This window comes from Heterodontus francisci, chromosome 23 (genome assembly GCF_036365525.1).
Source record: "Heterodontus francisci isolate sHetFra1 chromosome 23, sHetFra1.hap1, whole genome shotgun sequence".
Lineage (NCBI taxonomy): Eukaryota > Metazoa > Chordata > Chondrichthyes > Heterodontiformes > Heterodontidae > Heterodontus > Heterodontus francisci.
The window spans coordinates 51,734,517-51,757,374 of record NC_090393.1 but is presented as its reverse complement, the minus strand read 5'-3'; the positions used below and the strand labels follow the sequence as shown (position 1 = coordinate 51,757,374).

Genomic DNA, 22,858 nt, shown 5'->3' with positions numbered 1-22,858 from the left:
GTACAGATTTCCTACTGGCTTAAAATTGTTTCCTGTCTGTATCCTGCCCATTGTCAAGGAGATGATGCTGAGTGTTGGCACATTGACAACACCTGGATAAAATAGTTATTCCAAAACTGACTTACACTCTAGGTAGCCAGGTGGTGAAGGATAGAACTAGATAGAACCATAGAAAAGTAATGGCACAGAAAGAGGCCATTCAGTCCATCGTGTCTGCGCCGTCTGAAAAAATTAGCCATCCATTCTAACCCCACCTTCCAGCACCTGGTCTGTAGCTTTGCAGGTTACAGGTATCTTTTAAATGAGTTGAGAGTTTTTGCCTCCACCACTGATCCAGGCAGCGAATTCCAGACTCACCACCCTTTGACTGAAAAAGTTTTTCCTCATGTCCCCTCGAATCCTGTACCAATCACCTTAAATCTGTGCCCCCTGGTAATTGACCTCTCCACTAGGGGAAACATGTCCTTCCTGTCTACTGTATCTAGGCCCCTCATAATTTTGTACACCTCAAATAAGTCAACCCTCAGCCTCCTCTGTTCTAAGGAAAACCACCCTAGCCAATCCAGTCTTTCCTCATAGCTGCAACTTTCAAGCCCTGGCAACATTCTTGTAAATCTCTGCACTCACACTCCTCTCTCTCTCTCTCTCTCTCTCTCTCTCTCTCTCTCTCTCTCTCTCTCTCTCTCTCTCTCTCTCGAGGGGGGGAGAGGGAGAGGAGGGAGGGAGGGGGGGGGAGATGGAGAGGAGGGAGGGGGAGATGGAGAGGGGGAGGGGGAGGGGGAGAGGGAGAGGGGGGGGGGGGGGAGAGGGAGATTATGTCCTTCCTGTAATGTGACCAGAACTGTATGCATTATTCCTTTTATACAGTTCCAGCATTACATCCCTGATTTTGTATTCTATACCTTGGCCAATGAAGGAAAGCATTCCATATGCCTTCTTCACCACTTTATCTACCTATCCTGCCACCTTCAGGGACCTGTGGACATGCAGTCCAAGGTCTCTCACTTCCTCTACCTCTCTCAATATCCTCCTGTTTATTGTGTATTCCCTTGCTTTGATTGCCCTCCCCAAAAGCATTACCTTACACTTCTCCAGACTGAATTCCATTTGCCACTTTACCGCCCACTCAACCAAACCATTGCTATCATTCTGGAGTCTACAGCTATCCTCTTCATTATCAACTACACGGCCAATTTTTGTGTAAACTGCAAATTTCCCAATCATGCCTCCCAGATTTCAAACCAAATCATTAATATATACCACAAACAGCAAGGGACCCAACACAGAGCCCTGTGGACCACCACTGGAAACTGCTTTCCATTCACAAAAACATCCGTCGACAATTATCCTTTGTTTCCCGTCACTGAGCCAATTTTGGATCCAACTTGCCACATATCCCTATATCCCATGGGCTTTTACTTTTCTGACCTAAAGATTAGATTTTGATTTACTTTTCTGACCTTGTCACGTGCCTTACTAAAATCCATGTAGACAACATTCACTGCACTACCCTCATCAATCCTCCTTGTTACTTCCTCAAAAAATTCAATCAAGTTAGTAAGACATGACCTTCCCTTAACAAATCTATGCTGACTATCCTTGATTAATCCGTGCCTTTCTAAATGGCATTTATCCTATCTCTCAGAATTGATTCTAATAATTTGCCCACCACCAAGGTCAGACTGACAGGCCTATGATTATTTGGCCTATCCCTTGCACCCTTTTTAAACAATGTTACAACATTCACAGACCTCCAGCCCTCTGGTACCTCGCCTGTATCTAGTGAGGGTTTGAAATTGATCCTCAGAGCATCTGTTATTTCCTCCCTCACTTGGTTTAACAGCCTGGGACGCAATCCATCCAGTCCTGGTGATTTATCCACTTTCAAGGATGTCAGACCCTCTCGTCCTTCCTCTCTCATAATATTTCACACTCCTCCTCTTTAACTCCAATGTCTGCATCATCCCTCTCCTTTCTGAAGACAGAGACAAAGTACTCATTAAGAACCCTGCCCGCATCTTTTACATCCTTGCATAAATTACCTTGCACATCTCTGATAGGCCCTACCCTTTCCTTCGTTATCCTCTTTGGGTTTTCCTTGATTTTACCTGCCAATATTTTTTCATGTCCTTTCTTTGCTTTCCTAATTTAATTTTTTACTTCACCCCTGCACTTTCTATACTCCTCTAGGCTTTCTAAAGAATGAACTTTTTTGTGACTGTCATAAGCTTTCTTTTTCTGCTCTACCTTGTCCTGTATACTTCTAGATAACCAGGGGGCTCTAGATTTGGCAGTACCACCCTTTTTCTTTGTGGCGAAATGTCTACACCGTGCCTGTAGAATCTCACTTTTGAATGCCTCCCAATGGTTTGCCACTGATTTTCCTTCAAGTAGCTGTACCCAGTCCACTTTCACCAGTTCACCTCTTCGCTTCGTAAAATTTGCCTTCCCCCAATTTCGAACTTTTACTCCTGTTCTATCTTTGTCCTTTTCCATAATAATACTAAATCTAACTGTATTATGGTCACTATCTCCAAAATGGTCACCCACTGCTACTTCATCCACTTGCCCGGCTTCATTTCCTGAGACTAAATCTAGAATTGTGCCCCCTCTCGTTGGGCTTGTTGCGTACTGACTAAAAGAGTTCTCTTGAATGAAGTTCAAGAATTTTGTGCCCTCCAAATTGTTTGTACCCCAGTTTATATTAAGGTAGTTGAAATCCCCAACTATTATTGCCCTATTGTTTTTGTACTCAGAAATTTGCCTACATATTTGTTCTTCTATCTCTCTCTGGCTATTTGGGGGTCTATAGTACACTCCTGGTAGTGTGGCTGTCCCTTTTTTATTTCTGAGCTCAACCCATATGGCCTCATTTGATGATTCATTTAGCATATCATCCCTACTCACAGCTGTTATTGATTCCTTAACCAATAATGCTACACCCCCTCCTTTTTAATCACTCTCTCTGAGTGAGTTAACTCATTGCCTGAGTTGTTAAGGGAGGGTCATGTCTTACTAACCTTATTGAATTTTTTGAGGAAGTAACAAGGAAGATTGATGAGGGTAGTGTAGTGGATGTGGTCTACATGGATTTTAGTAAGGCACGTGACAAGGTCAGAAAAGTAAAAGTCCGTGGGATATAGGGGTATGTGGTAAGTTGGATCCAAAATTGGCTCAGTAAAGGGAAACAAAGGGTAGTGGTCGACAGATGTTTTTGTGAATGGAAAACTGTTTCCCGTGGCGTTCCACAGGGATCAGGGTTGGGTCCCTTGCTGTTTGTGGTATATATTAATGATTTGGACTTAAATGTGCGAGGCACGTTTGGGAAGTTTGCAGATGTCACAAAAATTGGCCGTGTAGTTGATAGTGAAGAAGATAGCTGTAGACTCCAGAATGATAGCAATGGTTTGTTTGAGTGGGTGGAAAAGTGGCAAATGGAGTTCATTCTGGAGAAGTGTGAGGTAATGCTTTTGGGGAAGGCAAACAAAGCGAGGGAATACACAATAAACGGGAAGATATTGAGAGGCGTAGAAGAAGTGAAAGACCTTGAAGTGCATGTCCACAGGTCCCTGAAGGTGGCAGGACAGGTAGATAAAGTGAAGAAGCATATGGAATGCTTTCCTTTATTGGCTGAGGTATAGAATACAAAATCAGGGATGTAGTGCTGAAATTGTATAAAACGCGGCTTAGGCCACAGCTGGAGTATTGCTACAGTTCTGGTCACCACATTACAGGAAGGACATAATTGTTCTCGAGAGAGTACAGAGGACATTTACAAGAATGTTGCCAGGGCTTGAAAGTTGCAACTATGAGGAAAGATTGGATCAGCTAGGGTTGTTTTCCTTAGAACAGAGGAGGCTGTGGGGTGACTTAATTGAGGTGTACAAAATTATGAGGGGCCTAGATAGAGTAGACAGGAAGGACCTGGTTTCCCCTCGCAGAGAGGTGTGTTGCCAGGGGGCACAGATGTTAGGTGATTGGTAGAAGGATTCGAGGGGACATGAGGAAAAGCTCTTTCACCCAAAGGGCGGTGGGTGTCTGGAATTCACTGCCCGGATCAGTGGTGGAGGCAGAAACCCTCAACTCTTTTAAAAGGACATGCACCTGAAGTGCTGTAACCTGCAAGGCTACGGACCAGGTGCTAGAAGGTGGGATTAGATTGGGTGGCTAGTTTTTTGTGCAGACACAATGGGTTGAATGACCTCCTTCTGTGCTGTAACCTTTCTATGGTTCTATCATCTATGTTGGAGGGAGGGTCATTGATGAAGCTGCTGGAGATGGTTGGGCCTAGGACCTGAGGAGTGTTGTGCAGGAGAATGCTGGGAAAGTTGGAGTGTGTGGCTTGGCACCTGAATGTGTTATGCCACTCACGTTTCCTGCTCTCCTGAGATCCTTTAACCTATGAGTGCACTGTCTGCAGACTGGAGGGACCACACTTCTGCTGCTGACTTCCTTGGCCACTTCCATGCACACCTGCTGTGTTGGAGAGGGGAGAGGCTGGCCTCCTTCTCTCATCCCAGTGAAAGATCACTCACTTTAATCCTGCAGAGTTCACAGCAGGACCTCCAGGTAAGAGTGAGACTCCCTGGTAGTAGCCTTCCCAGGTCTCTTCTCCATTCCTGTGGTTGCTGCAGTGTCAAAAATATGTGCAGTTGAGCCTTTCTGACCCTTTAGTTAGAAATCAGCACAGTGGCGCAGTGGTTAGCACCGCAGCCTCACAGCTCCAGGGACCCGGGTTCGATTCTGGGTACTGCCTGTGCAGAGTTTGCAAGTTCTCCCTGTGACCGCGTGGGTTTTCGCTGGGTGCTCCGGTTTCCTCCCACCGCCAAAGACTTGCAGGTGATAGGTAAATTGGCCGTTGTAAATTGCCCCTAGTGTAGGTAGGTGGTAGGGAATATGGGATTACTGTAGGGTTAGTATAAATGGGTGGTTCTTGGTCGGCACAGACTCGGTGGGCCAAAGGGCCTGTTTCAGTGCTGTATCTCTAAATAAATAAATAAAAATAAAATAAATAAAATCCTTCCTTTGACAGATCCACCGCGTGATCCCGCTTGCCTTCTCTGATTGGTCGAGGAATCTGGAAGCGGGATGCTAATGTCGTGGCTCAGTTAAAGAGCGGCGGCAAAGCCTGCTGCAGCTGTTAGTGCCATTTCAGCAAGGACTAAGAGTTGAAAATTCCACCCAAAGCTACAGTTTGTCTGTGAAGAGCCTTGAATTCTTTGGACATGGCTATGTTGTCTAGTTATGAATGAAGCTGTAGCATAATTCATAAAGAAAGAAAATGTTTATTTGAATGTTAAAAATAGGTAGTGTTAAAATATTTTTAATCATTGCTGCCTTTTAGCAGATCATTTCAGACTTGCTTCCCATAGAAACCAGTCATTTCAGATTTGTCCCCTTTGCTGTGATAACTGAATGGGAGAGGGTGTATTGCCAAGAGGTTTTGTGGGCATCCCTGTGGAACAGTCTTTCCTTCCTTAGCTGGTGATCTGGCTTGGCGGGTGGGTAGGGGGATGTTACATTATCTCTTTCTAGATTAATACAAATGAAGCTGATGGGCAGGCATAGAGGTTGAACACAGTTTTAATGGAGACTTGTTGCTTCAGCTTGTGTGTGCTAACTGCATGAGAACTGAATCACATGATATTGCATCACTTCCTGTGAATGACATATATTAGCATGAACATATTTAAATTATTATATTTAACATACTAACAAATACATGATCACATCAGGGGAGGTGTGGTGTTCCCTGTGAAACTTTTCTGTTGATGGCAAAAAAAGGAACTCTGAAATAGTAAAGAATCATTGGGAGACTGAAAGGTTAAAAAAATGATTACTTGCTATAAGGCAGATCTATTTAAAAATACTCTATGTGCGTGTGTGACACAGCACTGTCCGCATACTTTGGGCTTCATCCAGAACTGTGTGCTCACTCCGATGATCACAGACATACCATTCACCTTGCCTTCACTCCAGCTCTAACGCTGCAGCTAACACAATTAGAAAGTGCACTTAGGTCTGATAGAAAGCGATAAGGGTGTATTGATCTTAAATAAATTGGGATACCTACTTATATAGATAATTGGATGCTGAACTGTGCTAAAATCTGGGTAAATTGCTAGTATAACTATTTGAAAACTGTTTTAAAGGTGGAACTGTGTTTTAGGTGTGACAAATTAATATTGAACCTTTAGTAATCTAAAACTGTAGTTGGAGGAATTCTTCCTTTTAGAGTGTACAAATTTTTTATTTGTTCATGGGATGTGGGTGTCGCTGGCTAGGCGAGCATTTGTTGCCCATCCCTAATTGCCCTTGAACTGAGTAGCATGCTAGGTCATTTCAGAGGGCAGTTAAGAGTCAACCACATTGCTGTGGGTCTGGAGTCACATGTAGGCCAGACCAGGTAAGGACGGTAGATTTCCTTCTCTAAAAGGCATTAGTGAACCAGAGGGTTTTTACAACAATTGAGAATGGTTTCATAGTCACCATTAGACTAGCGTTTTAATTCCAGATTTTATTAATTGAATTCAAATTTCACCATCTGCCATGGCGGGATTCAAATGCATGTCCCCAGAGCATTAGTCTATGCCTCTGGATTACTAGTCCAATGACATTACCACTATGCCACTGCCTCCCTCAAACTCTCCCTTACTACCTTGTACATTGGAGAATTGCTCAGCTGCTGTTTATAGGATCTTAAGTCTGCTCAAAAGGGATTGAAGATTCTGTTGATGGACAAATATTGTAATTCCTTTGAGAAGGTGTTTATTTCAATTTTCTCCGTGCATCTTTGAAGGTGCTGGCAGTCCTCTTGATCCTTCACCAGGTAGCTACGTTTGAGCCAAAACTGTAGAGCTGGACTCCGTGACTCTTTTCTTATTTGATGTCTATATATGTATACCTTTCTGGCAATGGTCTCTGGTGGGAGCCCTGCTTTTTCCCCCTTCCTGTTTAGAAGCAAGATATCGTGGAGTCATTTACGGTGCAGAAGGAGGCCATTTGGCCCATTGAGTCTATGTCAGCTCTGATGGAGCTAATCAGTCTGCCCCACTCCCCCGATCAATCCTTGTAGCCCTGCAAGTTTATTTCCTTCAAGTGGCCATCCAATTTCATTTTGAAGTCATTGTCTCTGCTTCCACTACTCTTGTGGGCAGTGAGTTCCAGGTCATTGTCACAGACTGCGCAAAAAACTTCTTCCTCATGGACCCCTGCATCTCTTGCCCAAAACCTTCAATCTGTGTCTCCTAGTCCTTGTACCATTAGTTAATGGGAACAGTTTTTCCATGTCTAACTTATCTAAGCCTGCCATAATCTTGTACACTTCTATTAAATCTCACCTCAATCTCCTTTGTTCTAAGGAGAACAAACCCTGCTTTTCCAACCTAACCTTGTAACTAAAATCCTCCATCCCGGGAACCATTTTGGTAAATCTCCTCTGCACCCTCTCAAGCACCTTTGCATCCTTCCTGAAGTATGGTGACCAGAATTGGATACAGTACTCCAGTTGAGGTCTAACCAGAGCTTTATAAAGGCTCAGCATAACTTCCCTGCTTTTGTACTCAATGCCTGTAGTTAAGAAACCCAAGATCCCATATACTTTACTAACCACTCTCTCAATATGTCCTGCCAACTTCAAAGATCGATGCACATGCACCCCCATGTCCCTCTGTTCCTGCACACTTTTTAGAACTGTGCCATTAAGTATATATTGCCTCTCCCTATTCCTTCTGCATCACCTCACACTTGTCAGTATTAAATTTCATCTGCCACCTGTTTGTCCATTCTGCTAGCCTATCTGTGTCCTGTTGCAGATGGTTCATATCATCCTCACTGTTTGCCACACCTCCAAGTTTGGTGTCATTAGCAAATCTTGAGATTCTACTCTATTCCAAGATCCAAGTCATTTATATATATATATATCAAAAACAGCAGTGGTCCCAGCACTGACCCTTGGGGAACACTACTGTCTACCATCCTCCAGTCTTAAAAAAATAACCGTTTACTATGGCTCGCTGTTTACTGTCCTTAAGCAAATTTTTTTTTTACCCAATTGGACACTGACTCTCCTATTCCATGAGCCTCAATTTTGTTAACCGGCCTTTTATGTGGTACCTTATCAACGCTTTCTTAAAATCCATACAAGCAACATCTACTGCATTCCCTTCATCAACCTTCTCTGTTACTTCATCAAAAAATTCAATTAGATTAGTCAAGCATGATCTGCCTTTTACAAATCCGTGCTGGCTATCGTTAATTAACTCGAACCTCTCCAACTGTCTGTTGATTTTTTTTTTTTTGCCCCGATTTATTGTATTGTAACACTCCAAAGTTACATGCTGCATACAACAGAATTGCATATGGAACTGTGTATTATGCTTATACACTAATATGGCTTTTGTTTGTCTCCAGGTAATGGAATACCAACCAGGGGGTGACCTGCTAGCACTCCTGAATCGTTTTGATGATCAGTTTGATGAGAATATGGCCCAGTTTTATTTGGCTGAGTTAGTTCTGGCCATTCATAGTGTTCACCAGATGGATTATGTTCATAGGTGAGCATCTGTGTGGGAACTGGAATTGTAGACCAGTAGGAAAAAAAATGATGCTAGTATGCGGGGAGACCACAGTAAAGGCCTGCTACCCAACCCGAACCCGATGGGACCCGACGACATGTGTCGGGTTCGGGTCAGGTCGGGTGGACTGGACACACACAGTAAGTGCTCTGCTGGTAAGTATTAAAATTAAAAAAACTTACCTGAGCTGGGAGTCCGGGGCGAAACTGAGTTGGCGCAGTGAGCGAGTGACGTCACTATGGCGTCATCACGCATGCGTTGCAGCTTCCTGCAGGTTTGGTGTCAGGAAGGTAAGTCAAGGGATGGTCGAGTCGGGGTCGAGCTCGGGGCAAAATCGGAGGGACTCGAGCCAAGTTGGGCTCGGGTCCGCTGTGGTTCGGTCGGGTTCGGGTTGGGTTCTTTTTGCAACCTGAGCAGGCCTTTAGACCACAGGTTGGTGGGTAATCTGGAGGTGAAATGGGTCAAACTGAATCACCCTTCACAGGGTGTTCCTTGCCTATGCAAGATGCAGAATACCACCTGAGAATAAAGTATCAGACTTTATTTATGTATTAAACCTATTAAACGGTATGAATAGTAATTAAACAAGCAAATAGAAGTACAATGTCACTTCTTGTTAAGAGTAGATTTTTTAGGCTTATCCACTCCTTGTAATAGATAGTAATTATTGCTTTGCACTCTGATCCTATAATTAGCTTTCATACGTGTTTTTTTTCTTTTCCTCACAAATACGTTAAGTTATCTGGCCAAATTAACTGTCTTTAATGATGATCAAATAAACTTGCTTTTTTTAAAAAAAAGCAAAACACACTGATTAAAGACCCGTGAAGCAGTTACCAAGACCTCATGAATCTAAGTAATTATTTGCTAATTTAGCCAAGAGATGCCAATCAAATAAATTTCAAAAAATTGCACAGGAGAGTTTATATTTGAATTGAATCGCTTGGTCTGTCTCATGGGTCTCTGCTTTTCAGACAAACTAATTGGTTATTTTACCCAAATGAGCTGGAATATTCCATTGTGAGTGAAGATGGATTTAACTACTTCTATACTGTGAGAGAATTAAATAAGTTAATACCATGTTAAATGTTGAGACAAAAGTGCTTCATTTTTTCCACGAGGCTTTACAATGACTAGTGAGGCAAGGTGACTAATAACATATCTTCACATTGCCAGTTCTACACTTTCAGTGTAATTGTAATTTTTAATATTTGGTACCTGCTCTGAATGTTAAATCCATTGTTTCTGTTGGGTGGGGTGGGAAAGATCTCCTTTGAAGACAACGGAAACAGGGGCAAGCTGGTGTAGATCCTTTCTGGGAGGTGGCAATGGTTTATGGTTCCTTTGAGGAAGCAACAAGGAAAAGTTGATAGTTAACAACTTTCTTTTATATAACGTCTTTAGTGTAGTAAAAACACCCCAAGACGTTTCAAAAGTGACAATGAACAGCAGCAGATGATATGGAGGAGTGAAGAGAGCTGTTCCACTACTGAATATAGATTTGATGTACTGCTTTCCATATTGCAATTTGTAACAAGGACAATATGTTATATTTCTGGGGTTTCCCTGTACCTTTTCTATTTGAGTTATTTTTGACTTTCCGTGTTGCAGACTGCTCTCATAGGTGAGTACTAACGCCCTATGTTATCTAGTTATTTGCTCTTAATAACTGGGAACCTTTTTCATTTCAGCCACTGTTTTATTCCACATTATCTCAGGATCCTATCTTGTTACTTTCTGTTAGAATGAGGAGCCAGTTAAACTAAAATATATTACTACTATTTGCTTGTGCAATTACTGTTTCATAAATTTGTTATCTGTTTTAATTTGCCTTTGTTGTTGGACTACGTACATTTTTTTAACATTGCAGTTTGTAGGTGCAAAATTTAGTCTCGTAGAGCTGATCACACATGTCTGCACTGAAATACTTATAGATCTCCTGTGGCATTGCTCCTGTTGAGTTGGAGTATGTACTCCAATACTTCTATCAGAACAGGGGCAATGAACCAAGTAATGTACAATGTATTGGTACAGCTGTTGTAACCTCAAGCATCCTTTTAATACGGCAAGGTCTAGTTTCTTTGCCTTCTTGAGGTCAATTAGAGGCTAATTGCTCTTGGATAGATCCTGAGATTAATTAAAGGTCAGAAGAAACTGAAATTTTCTTTCTCTTTTCTTATCTTTTAAAGTGAAAAAATTGCAATTGTGACACAGTGTGAGGAATGCATCTCAAAATAAATTATGTAACCCCACCTTCTTAGTTCCTACCACTCCTTGTCTCAGAGCTGTCCAATAGTTTATTGTCTGTTACTCAATACTCTCCTGCGAACTACTGAGACCCCACATAATTTCCTTCCCTTGCCTCCTTAATTGTTCCGCACCACCTTCTAGATTCTCGAAGTACAAATGACTCCTCTCAAATACTCCCACGCCCCGTACCCCCTCATTACTTCCATCCTCTTCCACCTTTCTTCAACTTCCTGTATTCAACCCAACTACTTGTGTCTTTTCCCAGTTACTCCCATTCCCCACTGGTGCCTTCTCCTGAGAAAACTGCTATTGTTGAATATCTGCCTCACTGTGACACTACGACTAGCTTTACTTTGCTTAAAGTGCTGTGCTTTTACTAAGATAAACAGCGCAAACTGCTTTGTAACCAGTTTCTGGGGGCATATCCTCAAATGTACCTGTAGTCCTCTGTCCAGTACTTCCAAGATCACCTTCCCTGTAGCCCTACACCTCTAGAACCTTCAAGCCCTACACCCACCACTAAACCGTTGTACCCTATTCCTGCTGTTCCCAAACAATATACTCCTTTTCTTCCCACCTGCTTCCTGTGCTTATTGCCTCTGCAAACCCCCTCCCAGCCCCACCGTTCCAATGACACATGCTTGCAGACCCTGTCCTCAACACTGCCAGATCCTCATTCTGATACAGCACTACTACACTCAAGGCCCCTACTTCCCTAATGCTATCAGATGCCAGCAACACTTTCCTTGTGCTAGATCCCACTACCAGTGCTCCCGGAACCCATAATGACTCTCCCAAACCATATGGCCATCTTTTGCCCCACACTCACTGGTGTGGCTACATGCAGTACAATCTGGAATACCTACTCTTAGTGCATAAATAAGGGATAAAATTAACTGCATAGCTAAATTACCATATAATAATTATAATCAAAGCCACTGATTTACAATTCCATGATAATGCTTTTTTTTAAGTCTTTCATGAGATGTTGGCATTGCTGGCAAGGCCAGCATTTGTTGCCTATCCCTAATTGCCCTTGACAACTGAGTGGCTTGCTAGGCCACTTCAGAGGGCAGTTAAGAGTCAATCACATTGCTGTGAGTCTGGAGTCACATGTCGGTCAGACCAGGTAAGGACAGCAGATTTCCTTCACTAAAGGACGTTAGTGAACGAGATGGGTTTTTACGACAATTGTTAGTTTCATGACTAACTTTTAATTGCATATCTTTATTAATTAATTGTGTTTAAATTGCCATGGTGGGATTTGAACCTGTGTCCCCAGGGCATTAGCCCGGGTCTCTGGATTACTAGTCCAGTGACATTACCACTACGTCACTATCTCCCCTGGACATAATCAAATTACTTTGAGGCTGAAAATACTGTTAAAAACCAAGATAATACTTTTGAATAATTGAAATTGTATTTTTATTAAAATTACCATAAATCAGTGTGCCAGTATAGTTAATACTGGGGTGTTCTGATCATTGGACTTTTTCTGTGTCCTCCTGCACCACCGAAGCAAAGCTAATTCAAATGAATAATATTGCGGAGGTGGGCTCTTTTAACAGGGATCCTGTGCTAACTACATTATGAACTCGCAATGCTGCTGGCTTACCAATGTGCTGTGCCTGGAGATAACCCAAGAGTCCAGTTTTGAGATGGTGTCAGTATTGTAGAATTAGTGATCCTGGTTAATGTGGATAAATTAGAGTAGAGCTCCCTCAACCTGTTGGAGAGTGAGACGCACTCAGGAGTCTCCTGCACTACCTACCTGTTTCTTCTTGACTGTCTGTTGGGCACCCATTCTATCTCTTCCTCCATTACGGGGAGATGGTGTGGGTGCCTGCCAGACTGTCCAGAAGAAACTGGCAGGTAGTGCAGGAGACCCATGAGTGTGTCTTATTCTCCAACGGGTATTCAGTACTGATTACTGAGGAAGGTGATGGCTCATCTGGAGAGTGCAACCAGAGCCAAGGCCATGGCACCATGGGTGGCTCAGGTGCACAGGGGAGCACAAGGAAGACTGGATGAGCAATAGTGCTAGGCGATTCAATAGTCAGGGGAACAGATAGGCGTTTCTGTGGCTGCAGATGTGAATCCAGGATGGTGTGTTGCCTCCCTGGTGCCAGGTTCAAGGACGTTACTGAGTGGCTGCAGAGCATCCTGATTGGGGAGGGTGAACAGCCAGCATTCGTAGTCCACATTGGTACCAATGACATAGGTAGGGATGTGATCCTGCAGAAAGAGTTTACTAAGCTAGGTAAGAAATTAACAAGCAGGACCTCAAAAGTGGTAATCTCCGGATTACTCCCAGTGCCATACACAAGTAAGTACAGGAATAGAAGGATAAGACAGATGAATGTGTGGTTGGAAATTTGGTACAGGAGAGAGGGCTTTAGATTCTGAGACATTGGGACCGGCTCTGGGGGAAATGGGACCTGTACAGGCCAGACGGGTTGCACCTGAACAGAGCTGGGACTGAGTTCCTTGCGGGAGGTTTTGCTAATGCTGTTGGGGAAGGTTTAAACTAGTTTGGTAGGGGGATGGGGACCTGAGGGCAGACTCAGTTGGGACAAAATTAGAAATGAAAATGGAAGGCAGTAAATTAGTGAATGAGCTTGGAAGGCAGAGGAAACAAATGTTAGAAAAAAAAAAAAGAGTTTGGTAGTACTTCAATGCAAGGAGTATAGCAAATAAAGCAGATGAGCTGAGGGCACAGATAGACATGTGGCAGTACAATATCATAGCTATTACAGAAACATGGTTTAAGGAAGGACAGGAATGGCAGCTCAACGTTCCTGGTTACAGGATTTTCAGACACGACAGAGAGGGGGATAAGAAAGGAGGGGGAGTGGAAATTTTTGTCAAAGTAACCATTAAAGCTGAGAGGAGGGATGATATGTTGGAAGGTTCATCAAATGAGGACATATGGATCGAGCTAAGGAACAAAAAAGGGGCAATCACACTGCTGGGAGTGTACTATAGATCCCCAAACAGTCAGAGGGAGATAGAAGAGCAGATATGTAGGCAAATCTTTCAGAAGTGCAAAAACAATAGGGCAGTAATAGTAGGGGATTTTAACCACCCCAATATTAACTGAGATAGTTTTATTGTGAAAGGAATTGAGGGAGCAGAATTCTTGAGGTGCATTCCGGACAACGTTTAAGGCCAGTATGTAGCAAGTCCAACAAGGGAGGGCGCAGTTTTAGACTTAGTTTTAGGAAATGAAGCTGGGCCGGTGGAAGGAGTGGCAGTGGGAGAGCATTTTGTTGGTAGTGGTCATAATTCAATCAGTTTTAATATAATTATGGAAAAGGACAGAGATAGAACAGGAATTAAAGTTCCAGTGAAAGTGGACTGGAACAGCTACTTGAAGGTAAATTAGTGTCAGTGAAGTGGAAGGCATTCAAAGGGGAAATTCAATGGGTTCAGAGTAAGCATGTTCCCATGAAGAAAAAGGATGGGATGGCCAAATCTAGAGCCCCGTGGATGTCAACGAGCTTACAGGGTAAGATAAGGCAGAAAAGGAATGCTTATGTTTGACCCAAGAACTCAATACTGCAGAAAGCCAAGAGGAGTGCAGAAAGTGGAGGGGTGTAATCAAAAAGGAAATTAGGAAAGCTAGAGAGTGCATGAAAGAATATTGGCAAGCAAAATCAAGGTGAGCCCAAAGATGTTTTATCAATACATTAAGAGTAAGAGGATAACTAAGGAGAGGGTAGGGCTCATCAAAGATCAAAAAGGTAACCTATGTGTTGGGGCGGAAGATGTTGGTATTGTTCTTAATGAATACTTTGCGTCTGTCTTCACAACAAAGAGGGACGATGCAGATATTGTAGTTAAGGAAGAGGGGGTGAAGTATTGGATGTGATAAACATAGGGAGAGAGGAAGTATTAATGGGATAAGCATCCTTGAAAGTTGATAAATCGCCACGGCTGGATGAAATGTACCCCAGACTGTTAAAAGAAGCCAGAGAGGAAATAGTGGAAGTTCTGTCCATCATTTTCAAGTCCTCACTGCATACAGATGTGGTGCCGGAGGATTGGAGGACTGCTAACCTTGTACCTCTGTTTAAAAATGGAACGAGGGATGGACTGAATAATTACAGGCCAGTCAATCTAACTTCAGTAGTGGGCAAATTATTGGAATCAATTCTGAGAGATAAGATAAACTGTCACTTAGGAGGGCACAGATTAATCAAGGATAGCATGGGTCTGTTAAGCGAAGATCTTGTCTGACTAACTTGATCAAATTTTTTGAAGAAGTAACAAGGAGGATTGCTGAGGGTAGTGCATTTGATGTGGTCGACATGGATTTTAGCAAGACTTTTGACAAGGTCCCACATGGCAGACTGGTTTAAAAAAAAAAAAGCCCATGTGATCTCGGGAAATATAGCAAGGTGGATACAAAATTGGCTCAGTGGCAGGAAACAAAAGGTAATTGTTGACGGGTGTTTTTGCGACTGGAGGGTTGTTTCCAGTGGCGTTCCACAAGGCTTAGTACTGGCTCTCCTGCTTTTTGTGGTATGCATTAACAATTTTGATGTAAATGTAGGGGGCATGATCAAGAAGTTTGCAGCCAGTACAAAGATTGGCCATGTGGTAGATAGCGAGGAGGATAGCTGTAGGCTGCAGCAAGATATTGATGGACTGGTCAGGTGGGCAGAAAAGTAGCAAATGGAATTCAACCCAGAGAAGTGTGAAATGATGCATTTCGGAAGGTCAAACAAGTCAAAGAATTACACGATTAATGGGAGAATAAGGAGAGGTGCAGAGGAAGTGAGGGACCTTGGAGTGAATGTTCACAGATCCCTGAAGGTAGCCGGACAGTTCGATAAGGTGGTTAAGAAGGTATATGGAATCTTTTCTTTTATTAGCCGAGTTATAGCATATAAGAGCAGGGAAGTTATGCTGGAACTGTATAAATCATTGATTAGGCCACAACTTGAGTACTGTGTGCTTTTACAGAAAGGATGTAATTGCACTAGAGATGGTACAGAGGAGATTTATGAGGATGTTGCCCGGACTGGAAAAATGCAGTTATGAGGAAAGATTTGATAGACTGGGGTTGTTCCCCTTGGAACAGAGAAGGGTAAGGGGTGATTTGATTGAAATGTCCAAAATTGTGATGGGCCTGGATAGAGTGGAGCTGAAGGGCCTATTTAATCTTAGCAGAGAGGTCAGTGACTAGGAGGCATAGATTTAAAGCCATTGGTAGAAAAATTAGAGGTGAGATGAGGAAAGATGTTTTCACCCAGAGGGTGGTGGGGGTCTGGAACTCACTGCCTGAAAGGGTGGTAGAGGCAGAAACCCTCAACTCATTTAAAAGGTGTCTGGATATGCATCTGAAGTGCCGTAACCTGCAGGGCTACGGACCAAATGCTGGAAGGTAAGATTAGAATGGGTGGCTCATTTTTTGGTCGGCGCAGACACAGTGGGCCAAGTGGCATAAACTTTCTATGATTCTATGATCCTATGAAGGGATTGTTTACAGCTGAGTATAATTGGGCACAATACCAAGTCAGTTGATACTGCTAGAAGGAAGGAGTGTTGTGCCACACTCAGACAGCAGGGTTGTGATCAAATTTCAGCTGAACTTGGCAATTAAAAATGGTTGCTGCCTCTATAGATCCCTGATAAAAGACCGCATGAGATTTCTACACATCAAAGTGATGGTATAGTAATCTCCTGATACGCTTCCCCTTCATTAACTGCTGAGTAGACCTATTTGCTCAGTACACTTACTGTTAAATATATGGAGATTATGTTTTAGAAGACCAACATCACTGACAATACAGCACTCCCTCAGTAACTGCCCTGGATGTTTGCTCAAGTGCCGACTGTGGCTTGAATCCATAACCTGCTGACTACGATGAGAATGCTATCAATCAACTAGGCTGATAGTTTTATGTGGAAGTCTAAAATTGTCCATTGATCACAATTATCCTTAAATTGCATAATGGTGTTTCTAGTATCGTCAATTGAAGGAATGATTGATTTGTTTATTTCTCCTCTCAGAGATATCAAACCTGAGAATATCCTTATTGATCGAACAGGACACATTAAATTGGCAGATTTTGGATCAGCAGCCAAACTGACGGCAAACAAAACGGTATGGTAAAGACCCAGAACGCTCAAATCAGTATGTATGTTGATACCGCAGCCTGTTGGGTCCAAGCATGAATACGGGAGTACAGTAATCTGGTTACAGGTGGATTAGTGTAGTGTGATGTACTAGATATTGAAATACTGTGGGGCTGGATGGGAGGGTGCTGTTGACTGCAGTGTACTTAAACAGTATTGAGGTTTTCCCACTGTCTGTTGCTCTTGGGTCCATTGTTGAGCAGGACGCTGATTTGCATGATCACCCGTTAGTGGCTTGCATAGAGTATAGGGACACAAAGCGACCTATCTCCTAGGGACAGGAAATTTACAGTACACTTTTTAAAAAGTTCTTAAAAGATGGGTATTTTTATAAACAGAGAACACAACTGATATGGCAACAGCATTCTTTAGTGAAAGTAGTCCAAAGATCAACATTACTATCTTTAAAATTCAGCTGTATCAGATGGTGTAATATGTTGCAGTTAACAGCCAAATATTGTGGCTATAAGATGGAGTAGAAAATAAGCAGAAACTTCAAATGTACAGGAATCATCAGCCTGAAGCATTATTATCTCTGCCCAAAGAGGGAGTTCAATACGTTTAAGGACAGAAGACAGGAAATTAGGGTAAATATTAGCTGTGGCTCAATTGATTGTCCTTTTGCCTCTGAGTCACCCAAGGTTGTAGGTTCAAGCCTCTCTCAAATTCTAGACTCTCACTTCAGTGCAGGACTGAGGGAATTCTGCATTGTCGGAGGTGCCATCTTTTAGATGAAATGTTAAATCAAGGCCCTGTCTGCTATCTAAGGTGGATGTAAAAGATCCCATGGCACTATTTTGAAGAAGAGCAGGGAAGTTCTCCCTGGTGTCCTGGCCAATATTTATCCTTCAATCAACATCACAAAAGCATAATATCTGGTCATTATCAAATTGCTCTCTGTAGGAGCTTGCTATCTGCAAATTGGCTACTGGGTTTCCAACATTACAACATTGACTACACTTCAAAAGTACTTAATTGACTGTAAAGCACGTCAAGACTTTGTGAGGTTATGAAAGGCACAATGTAAATACAAGTCTTTTTTTTAAAGAAATTGTAAATGTTGCTATTAATTATGTATATCAGTGGCACCTGTACAGTTTACTTACCCCAAAAAGCAATGGATGTAATCCCAGGTTACCAAAGGGGAGAATTGGAAGTCTCTTTTTAGAGGTTTACTACATTGTGGTATTATATCAACATGCAAATCCTGCTTCCTGCACAGTGTATATATTATACAAAATCTTTCTTGGGTACCTCGATGTTCAAATAATATATGTATGCTCCAAAGCAGTGTAAATTGGGAATGTGAACCTCCTTGATGATGATTCTGACGTAAAAATATAATTGGTACAGATTCATTTTGAGCAATCCAGTTACCTTTATATATGAATGAGGAGTCCAACTAATGCAAAAACTGCTATTCCCTGCTCCTGTAGGGAATCAGCATGTGGGAAGGGACTTCCAGGTGTCGATTTTTTTTTTGATTTAAGGTGAAATTTGGACATATTGCTGGACTTCCACCCATTGATTATAAATGTGAACCTATTTCTTCCCCTCCTCCCCAACACGGTCCTCTTTCACCATACTGTTATTCAAATGCCATGTTTCAGTGAATTCGTTTGAGGCCACAAAATCTGATGCAAATTGGCAAAGGGTCAATAAGATTAAAGAGGTAAATGCGTGGCTCAAAGATTGGTGTGGGAGAAATGGGTTCAAATTCGTGGGACATTGGCACCAGTACTGGGGAAGGAGGGAGCTGTTCCGATGGGACGGGCTCCATCTGAATCATGCTGGGACCAGAGTCCTGGCGAATCGTTTAACTAGGGCTGTAGACAGGGTTTTAAACTAAATAGTGGGGGGAAGGGTTCAGTTGCATGGAAAAACAGGAAGTTAGAGGAGAAGGTAGGAGTGCAGGTTAGTGGTGAGGCTGCTTGTTATCAAACTGCAAGAAGTATATTGGTTAAACCAGAAGAGAGAAATAATAAACAGGTGAATAAAGCATCGGTGCTGAGGGGCAGGTTAGGGGGTATAGCCCACATAAGACTTCTATATACAAATGCACGGAGTGTAAGGAATAAACTAGATGAACTGCAGGCACAAATTCAAATGGAAAATTATGATGTGGTGGCCATTGCGGAGACGTGGCTGCAGGATGGTCGGGACTGGGAACTAAATATACCTGGTTATAAAGTTTACAGGAGGGACAGGGAAAATGGCAGAGGGGGTGGAGTAGCCTTACTGATTAGAAATAATATCACCTCATTGGTGAGGGAGGATATAATGAGGGGAAAGCATCCAGTGGCGACCTTATGGGTGGAATTGAGGAACAGAAAAGGATTTAAAACTGTAATGGGTGTTGTGTATAGATCCCCTGGCAGCAGTTCTGAGGTGTTAGATTTATAAATGCACAAATTAGGCAAGTGTGTAACAAAGGCAGAGTAGTATTAATGGGGGATTTTAACTTACACATAGATTGGGAGAGGCAGACTAGCACCTGTCAGAAAGGTAGTGCATTTCTGGAATGTGTCCGGGATAGTTTCTTACAGCAATATGCCCTAGATGTAACAAGGGGACGGGCAATATTAGATTTAGTTATGAGTAATGAGCCAAATTTAATTAGTTGCCTAACTGTGCGTGAACATTTATCAAATAGTGATCACAACATGATCGAATTCAAGGTAGCGTTTGAAAGTGAAAAGCACGAATCAGCTACCAGAATTTTAGATTTGGGTAAGGCTGACTTTACCGGGATGAGACAGAGACTGTCCATGGTAAACTGGGAAGATCTGTTAATGGGTCAAACGACTGAAGAACAGTGGAGAATATTTAAAGAAACATTTAACGAAATACAGAGCGAGTATATATCCCTGAGAGGAAAAAGCTCCACTTCACAGAAAAAACAGCCATGGACAACTAAAGAGATTAGAGATAGCATAAAACAAAAAGAAATGGCTTGCAAAAATGCAAAACGCAGCACAGATCCGGCCGAATGGGATCGATACAAAGACCAGCAAAGGGTCACAAAGCAGCTTATAAGAGCTACTAAAAGAGATTATGAATGGAAACTTGCAAGGGACATCAAAATCAATAAGAAGAAATTTTATAGTTACATAAAGGGAAAACGGGTGGTCAAGAGCAATGTAGGCCCACTATAAGCTGAAACTAGAGATATTGTCATTGATAATGGGGAAATGGCAGACATGTTGAACAATTACTTTGCCTCAGTATTTACAGTTGAAAAGGAGGATAACTGGCCGGAAGTCCTGAAAAAATTAATAGCTGATAGGGGACAGGGACTTAGTATAATTAACGTAAGTAAATCATCAGTAACAAGGAAATTAATGGAACTAAAGAGTGAGAAATCTCCAGGACCTGACTGTTTCCATCTGAGGGTGTTAAAGGAAGTAGGGGAGCACATTGTAGATGCCCTAATTATAGTCTTTCAGAGTTCCCTAGATTCAGGAGTGGTCCCTCTGGATTGGAAAGTTGCACATGTCACTCCACTTTTTAAGAAGGGTGAAAGGGGGAACCAAGGAAATTACAGACCAGTTAGCCTGACATCTGTGGTGGGCAAGTTGCTGGAGTCTATAATCAAGGATAGGGTGACTAAACACCGAGAAAAAATTCAGTTAATCAGGGACAGCCAGCATGGATTCACGACGGGAAGGTCATGCCTAACAAATCTCATTGAATTTTTTGAAGAGGTGACTAAGGTAGTGGACAGGGGAATGTCTATGGATGTTATTTATATGGACTTCCAGAAGGCATTTGATAAAGTCCCACATGAGAGACTGTTAACTAAGGTAGAAGCCCATGGAGTTGAGGGCAAATTACTGATATGATTAGAAAGTTGGTTGAGTGGTAGGCGACAGAGAATGGGGTTAATGAATAAGTACTCCGATTGGCAGGATGTAACTGGTGGTGTCCCGCAGGGATCTGTGTTGGGGCCTCAATTATTCACATTATTCATTAACGACTTGGATGATGGCATAGTAAGTCATATATCCAAATTTGCTGATGATAGAAAGTTAGGCGGCATTGTAGATAGTCTAGATGATGGCATAAAATTGCAAAGAGATATTGACAGACTAGGTGAGTGAGCAAAACTGTGGCAGATGGATTTCACTGTGGGCAATGGACCAAAAAAGGATAGAGCAGGGTACTTTCTAAATGGGAAGAGGTTAAGTACAGTGGATGTCCAAAGAGGCTTGGGGGTTCAGGTGCATAGATCTGTAAAATGCCACGAGCAAGTGCAGAAAATAATCAAAAAGGCTAATGGAATGCTCGCCTTTATATCTAGAGGATTGGAGTATAAAGGCACAGAGGTTATGCTGCAGCTGTACAAAACCCTGGTTAGACTCCACTTGGAGTACTGTGGGCAGTTCTGGGCACCACACCTTAGGAAGGATATATTGGCCTTGGAGGGAGTGCAGCGTAGGTTTACAAGAATGATACCTGGACTACAGGGGTTAAGTTACGAGGAGAGATTACACAAATTAGGCCCGTTTTCGCTAGAATTTAGAAGGTTAAGGGGTGATCTGATTGAAGTCTTCAAGATAGTAACAGGAAGAGACAGGCTAGATAAAGATAAACTATTTCCACTGGTTGGAGATTCAAAAACTAGGGGACATAGTCTAAAAATTAGGAGCAGACCGTTCAGGAGAGATGTTAGGAAGCACTTCTTCACGCAAAGGGTGGTAGAGGTTTGGAACTCGCTCCCACAAACAGCAGTAGTTGAAGCTAGAACAGTTGTTAATTTTAAATCTGAGATAGATAGATTTTTGTTAAGCAAAGATATTAAGGGATATGGGCCAAAGGCAGGTATATGGAGTTAGGCCGCAGATCAGCCATGATCTCATTGAATGGCGGGACAGGCTCAAGGGGCTGAATGGCCTACTCTTCTTCCTATGTTCCTAATGTCTAAGAATGAATGAAGAGATACATTTTTGGGTCCATTGGAGTGTTGAGAGGAAGATCAATGTCAATTGTGATGACTTTGAGTGATTCTGCCAGCACTCCAATGTACTCTGAGGGAACTTTCTTCCGGTAAATCAAAATTGTAATATTATGAGAAGGTCTGAGGATTGTACTTTCAATATAAAGCTGTTCTCACCATCGAGTTAAGTCCTCACTCTTGGAGTGATCCTGATATTCTCGCAAATGAGAGGGGTAAGGATCTACAAAACATCATGCAGTTTCGGCATCAGTCTTCTCCCATGACAATGAAATGAAATCTTTGAAGTGTTGATTTTAATTGGATTCTCCAGAAACAGCATTTTTTGATACACTGGAACTCTGAAGATCCTTTTTCTGACAATATGTAGTTTGTTTTAGTTTTCCATATCTCTTGAGCCAAACTTGACTCTTTTTCCCTATAATTTCTTGTATTAACTGAAGAGAGAGCAACCTGAATTGCTACGTTGTACATCAGCAGTATCATTCACTATTGGAACAGTTCTGTTGGTTGCTGGAAAGAAATGTAACCTGCCAGATGATATTGAACTGGATTAAATCTATTGGTATCACCATTGACCTCCAAACAGCTACACTAGCTGATGCTGCTATTGGCCTCCAAGGACTGTCTGTTTCATTAGTCTTCACCTTCCAAATTATATGCATGTGGTACCGAGTGGTCATGGTGCAGGAAAGTGCAATATATTTCATAAGATTATTGTTAATCAATATCTTCAGTCCACATTTGAAACAATGGCTGATGTTATGTAGGTTATCCTTGGGTATGATTTTAAGTAACCATAAAAAGTCTAAAATAATCTTTTCAAAATGACTCTGCATTGGGCTATTTAAAATAACTGGACTCAACGCAGCTGTTCTACTGTCGCCATTTTAATCTTCTGGAGGTAGTGAAGTGTGTCTCTCGGGTGGATTGG

The 22,858-nt window shown here is 42.3% G+C and overlaps 1 protein-coding gene across 4 annotated transcripts in view; it reads left to right on the top strand.

Moving 5' to 3' along the window:
* Positions 1–22,858, top strand: part of LOC137382811 (citron Rho-interacting kinase-like) — a 231,080-nt gene that overhangs the window by 18,588 nt on the left and 189,634 nt on the right. For all 4 annotated transcript variants that reach the window (XM_068055259.1, XM_068055260.1, XM_068055261.1 and 1 more), the window contains 2 exons: positions 8,413–8,555; positions 16,845–16,938. In XM_068055259.1, coding sequence (XP_067911360.1) covers positions 8,413–8,555; positions 16,845–16,938 — 237 coding nt within the window. The remainder of the gene's footprint in view (positions 1–8,412; positions 8,556–16,844; positions 16,939–22,858) is intronic.